The 6110-nt window shown below is 35.9% G+C and overlaps 1 protein-coding gene across 2 annotated transcripts in view; it reads left to right on the forward strand.

Moving 5' to 3' along the window:
• The window catches only part of lama5 (laminin, alpha 5), a 311767-nt gene that overhangs the window by 269002 nt on the left and 36655 nt on the right, over positions 1–6110 (forward strand). For both annotated transcript variants that reach the window (XM_037977106.1, XM_037977105.1), the window contains 3 exons: positions 604–760; positions 3657–3790; positions 4774–4936. In XM_037977106.1, the coding sequence (XP_037833034.1) occupies positions 604–760; positions 3657–3790; positions 4774–4936 (454 nt within the window). The remainder of the gene's footprint in view (positions 1–603; positions 761–3656; positions 3791–4773; positions 4937–6110) is intronic.

Consider the following 6110-nt stretch of genomic DNA (forward strand, 5'->3'; position numbering starts at 1 on the left):
TTTTCTGATATGATGAATTTGAGATTTTCATTTGTTGTCATTTGTAATCATCAAAATTAAACGAAATAAACATTTGAAATATTTGAGTTTGTATGTAATGTATGAATATAATATACAAGTTTCACTTTTTAAATGGAATTACTGAAATCAATCTACTTTTTTATGATATTCTAATTTTATGACCAGCACCTGTATATGTGTTCCTTTGCCTGTAGCATTAACTAAATATCTCATGGACAGATTTTAATAAAACTCTGTTGTAATCACTGGATTTACATCTACAATTGATTAACTGGTGAAGTCAATCAAATTCAAGATGATGGCTGTCACAGCCACTCAACCTTTGCCAACACAAAGTTTGTAATAACCTAAAAAAAAAGAATAAATTTGTTGTGGTAGAAGCTGAAAGTCATTCAACTATGGAATGAAAGGCAGCGGGAAATAAGCATTCGTTCAAGGAATGCTAGGTCTTTAATTTAATAATGACATAACAACTTTCTGCAAAACCTTTCAGCATGTGTGTTGTTATCTACTTCAATGAGTTAATGTTCTGTGAATCTTTTATCCTCATGTGCTTTATCTCTGTCTTCTGTCTAAACATAGAATCCTTCAGTACGGTCAGATGTCCATGTCTTCAATAGTCAGTGATGTGACTGAAATCACAAAGGCTACTGTCGAGGCCAAAGGTGATCAGGGCCTGCTCAATCTCCAAAGCAGTAACACTGTCTTCTATGTAGGAGGATACCCCAATACTTTCAGCGTAAGTAAAGGAAGGCAGAATTTCTCATACAATACATTGCGAAAAGTATTAGTTCGCCAATCTTGATAGGCATATAAAATTGAGTGTCATCCCATTCCTAATCCATAGGGTTTAATATGATGTTGGCCCACCCTTCGCACCTAGAACAGCTTCAACTTTTCTGGGAAGGCTTTCCACAAGATTTAGGAGTGTGTTTATGGGAATTTTTGATCATTCTTCCAGAAGTGTGTTTGTAAGGTCAGACACTGATGTTGGACAGAAGGCCTGGCTTGCAGTCTCCGTTCTAATTCATCTCAAAGGTGTTCTGTCAGGTTGAGGTCAGAACTCTGTGCAGGCCAGTCAAGTTCTTCCACACCAAACTCACTCATCCGTGTCTTCATGGACCTTGCTTTGTGCCCCGGTGCCCAGTCATCAACTCAACATCATAATTCTCTCTCCACCAAACTTTACACTTGGCACAATGCAGTCAGACGTACTGTTCTCCTGGCCACAGCCAAACTCAGACCATTGGATTGCACTTGGTGATTTAAGGCTTGGATGCAGCTGCTCAACCATGCAAACCCATTCCATGAAGCTCTCTATGCACTGTTCTTGAACTAGTCTGAAGGCAGCATGAAGTTTGGAAGTCTGTAGCTATTGGCGCTGCAGAACATTAGCTTCCTCTATGAACTATGTGCCTTATCATCTGCTGAGCCCACTCTATGATTTTACATGGCCTACCACTTCATGGCCGAGTTGCTGTCATTCCCAGTTGCTTCCACTTTGTTATAATACCACTAACAGTTGACTGTGGATTATTTATCAGCGAGGAAATTTCACGATTGGATTTATTGCACAGGTGGCAGCCTATTATGGTGCCAATTCACTGAGCTCCTGAGAGTGACCTGTTATTTCACAAATTTTTGTAGAAGCAGTCTCTAGGTGCTTGATTTTATATATCTGTGGCCATGGAAGTGACTGGAACACTTGAATTTAATGATTTGGATGGGTGAATGAATATGTTTGGCAGTATAGTGTAGTTTTGAGGAGTCTCACTGCAGTTTTTTTAGAATTATAAACAGGGACGGCTGTTATAAGTGGGATAGTAGGACTAAGCACAATACAATAAAATACAATAAAAATGTTAAAATACTTAATAAACACAAATTTAAAATATTGTATCATATTTTGTGAAATTCATAACAAAACCAGTGCCAAACAGTCTCGAGAAAACCCCAGTCTTTCCAAAGGGCTAACTTTTTTCAGCCCCGATCACTGAATGTAATTTCATTGTACAGAATGAGTGACAGGCATCTTGTCCTGCCCCCTCGGTTTGCTGCTCATTTGGGCTAATTTAGTTCAGCCTGGTTTCAGCCTAAGGCCACAGGCTTTAGCCAATGAGGGTGGACATACCATAACATGCCTCGAGCATGAGTGTATGTGGCTGTGGTTTGTTGGAGACTGACGAAGTTACTATGATGAGCAAGATAAACATAAACAAGGTGGATTATTTATTTATTTATTTTATTTTATTTCTCACATGTGCCAATCACAGATCGTGAAAACAGTCAGTTACCCAATGAGGATTTTCCTTAAGGATGAGCATGGATATTGACGAGTTTTACTCGTACCATGGTCGTATCATATCGAGTTTCTTAATGTCTTTGGTGGGGAAACTGGAAGTGAAGAGGTTGAAGGCGGAAAGAACAAAGGATATTCAAAAAAGGAAAAGCAGCAAAACCAAAGTTTTTCTGTGACCTGGTTTCAGTGAAAGAACTGGCTAACAGCAAGTGTAGCTAACAAATCTTTAACGAGGTGGTTATTAACATTTTTGCGTCCCAGAAAAGTCTTCGGAGTGAATGTCTCTTTCAAAAAGGTAGGCTTCATTTAAAAAAATAAAATCACCTTCTGATATTGCATGTCTTGCTTTATTTTATTTCATTTATTTAATTTCAGCGTGATTAGTAGTTGTGTCAAGGTGTGTTGCAAAACTGTTTGACTGGGAAAAAAGTAATTATAGTTGTAACCCTTAATGTAGGGGAATGAAGTATTGGACAACTGACAGAAGCTCTGAGTAAGCTTGGTTTTTGGTGGTGGTTCGTTTCAAGATTGTCTTTGTGCTGAAAAAGGACATAATGTCAATGTATAACAGGTTTTGTTTATTTCAAATTGGATGGTTCTGTTGTTGAAATCCAACCTGCAGCCTTTTATTATATATCTGTTAGCCCACCTTGCAATTATCACCACCAGCCGCCATTGATTACAAACATACCTTCTTTAGTAACTTTAAAAGGCATATTTCATGATTTTTACACATTTTTACTTTTAAATTGTGAAGGGGTAATACTAATATTCATTTCTATGTCAGATATTCAGAAATATGTAAAAAAATAAATAAATAAAGACAAGAATAAGCAAGACAAGAAGCATGCAATTTGAGCATGCAAATGAAAGTTGCCAAAGAGTGACGACGTGAGGCAAGGCTCCCCAAGCTCAGCATGAATGCAAGACTGGCAGAAGACAATGACCATCAAAAAAGAAAGTAGTGAAATAAAGGTTTCTTATTCAAATGTAAGCTTATATGATGAAGATTTTTATGACTGAATTTTAAATAAAGTAGCTCTCGCTCACATTATTTACTGTTTTTGTTTTGCGTTCTCCTGGACCCCTCAGACTCTGCAAAGGAACCTGTGTCTTCCTGGAATGTGATCTTATAACCACTTGAGAGTATGACAGTTTATTAGGACCATTGGAAATACATGATTATAAAAGTAGAAAAATATGGAGAAAAATCTCATAAATGCTAACCTTTTTGTCACATATTTATGTTAAAAAACTTCCACTAGTTTTTTTTTTATTATTATTGCAACACTATTACAATTGTCTTTATTTCATCTTTTTTTTGTTCTTTTTTCAGCCACCTTCTCAACTTGCATCACCTAATTTTACGGGGGGCATTGAGCTTGACACACTGAACGAGGAGGTGATCAGTCTGTATAACTTTGAAAAAATCTTTCAACTGAACACCACAGAAGAGAAACCTTATGGCAGGTCAGAGCAAGCACACTCAGTTACTTTAAATTCCGTAGCAGATTTATCTGTTCGCTTTCTCTCTGTTTCAGCAGATGTAGGTCAGGGGGCTGCAACCTGTGGCTCTGGGGCCACATGCAGCTCTTTGATCCCTATGCAGTGATTTCCTGTAGTTTTAACCAAAAATAACAGAAATCGATAACATTTATGTTCTTAACTCTAGTTTTTGCAGTTTTCTGAAACTTCTGAGACAAAATAGGACTAATAATACAAGGAGCAAGTTTAAGCTGATCATTTATTACTATAACTTCCAGTCTTACAATGTTTTCTTTCTCTTAAATCTACCAGAAAATTAGGCATTTTAACACTATTGTGCAAGATGCTGGAAAAATAAGGTGCAGATTTGCACAAATATTAATATAAAATTAGGGGTTTTAGAAAAAATATGGCAAATTGTTTTGATGTCAATAAATATAAAAATTAAAGGCCTGCTTTCAATAAAAACTTAAAAGTTAACATAAATCCCTGTCTCCGCCTTTATTAGAAGAAATCCAGTTAGTCACAATAAATGTCCAACAAATTGGTCTATTTTTTCTTCAATTCAAAGTATTCTTTGAAAGTGGGACACTTATATTGCTAATTACTCACCACAATGTGCAGAGTTCAGTGTTAAAATGTTATCAAAGTTTTTTACTTTTGGCCAAACAAGTAAAATTGCCAATAAATGTCAATTTGCTATAATTTTTTAAATAATGTAACAAATTATAGCTTGTGCTTATTTAGCTTATTATGCAGTATATAGCTTTTATATACCATTCAATGAGTTGTCTTATATTTATTCAACCTTGAATTACATTTTGCATTTTGTGGGAGAAATGACAGAAATGGCTTCTTTGCTTGTAAAAATTCCAGACTCTTAGGTTTAGCCATTCTTTTCCAATGTTACCCTTTTTGGATAATTGTTTCTTTTTTCCCTACATGGTTAAAAACATTTCTAAAAACAGGTCCAAGTCGACACAGTCTCCAGGCTGGGTGAATGAAGCAGCATACTTCGATGGAACGGGCTTTGCAGAGATCAGTTTTACTGCTGAAGTAACAAATCAACGTTTTGATCTGGAAATGAAACTGCTCTCGTTTAAAGGAATTCTCTTCTTGCTTCATAATGAGGTAAAAGCAAACTCTGTTTGGTGATAATGTGGATGATTAGTCAGCATTCACAATATCGTTTTCCTGTTTATAGTTTCATTTTTTGTATGTTTTTCAGCATCTAACTTAGGACATAGTGCTATGACTTTAGGTTTTTATAGCTTTTTACTTTGGAAAATATTTAACTTTATTTAATTTTTTTGGTTTCACTGTGGTAAGGTGGTTAGAGCTGTAGCCTCACAGCAAGAAGGTTGCAGGATTGCTTTTTTAGATTTCAGATACTTTTTTTTTGCTGGTTTCCAGCCTGGGGCCTGTTCATGATAGAGTGCTGACGAGCTTGTGGGGTGGGAATGAGAGGGTTGGGGGTCCTGAGATAATCATTTTGGCTTATGTTTGTTAACCTCTGAATCTGAAGCACATTTTTGTTGAAATGTTCTAGAATATCTGGGTTTTGTATTCTAAAAGTAAAACAACAGGATTGACATACTTTTTTAACAATTCATGATCTTCTGCCATTGAAAGACATGCATGTCTGTCTGTCTGTGATCAAAATATCTCATGAACCACTGAACAAATTTTATTGAAACTTGCAGAACGTAGTCAGTGGATGTACATCTACAATTGATTAAGTTTTTGAGTCGACCCAATTTAGATGGTCATCACAGCTAAGTGACCTTAGAAAACACAAAAGTGACTCAGTTAGTAAAAAAAAAAATTATACACTTCATTTTGTCTTTTTTTTCGACAAGAAAAAAGAACAGGGATGGAACATAACCAAGAATATGGCTATTCACAGAACATAGGCTTTGGGGTGACAGTTCTCATACATTTAAGTCCATCGCATTGGGGTTTTTATATAGTGTCCATTTCCACTATTTCCGTTCGAAAGCATCCATTTTGACCCAAAGTAAGAAAGTCAGCTTCTCCATTTTATAAATTCCACGGAACTTTACACTAAAGAACTTCGTCTATTAGCCCAACAACCTCCAACCAGAATGCTTGCACTTTATCACATGACCAAAAAACATGTAAGTGATTGGGATTTAGGTGACCACATTCTCTCCAGCATTGTTGTTTTGTTTTAATTTGTTTGCTTTTAATATACAGGTGCTGGTCATAAAATTAGAATATCATGAAAAAGTAGATTGATTTCAGTAATTCCATTTAAAAAGTGAAACTTGTATATTATATTCAT

The sequence above is a fragment of the Kryptolebias marmoratus genome, linkage group LG8, assembly GCF_001649575.2.
Source record: "Kryptolebias marmoratus isolate JLee-2015 linkage group LG8, ASM164957v2, whole genome shotgun sequence".
Classification (NCBI taxonomy): Eukaryota; Metazoa; Chordata; class Actinopteri; order Cyprinodontiformes; family Rivulidae; genus Kryptolebias; species Kryptolebias marmoratus.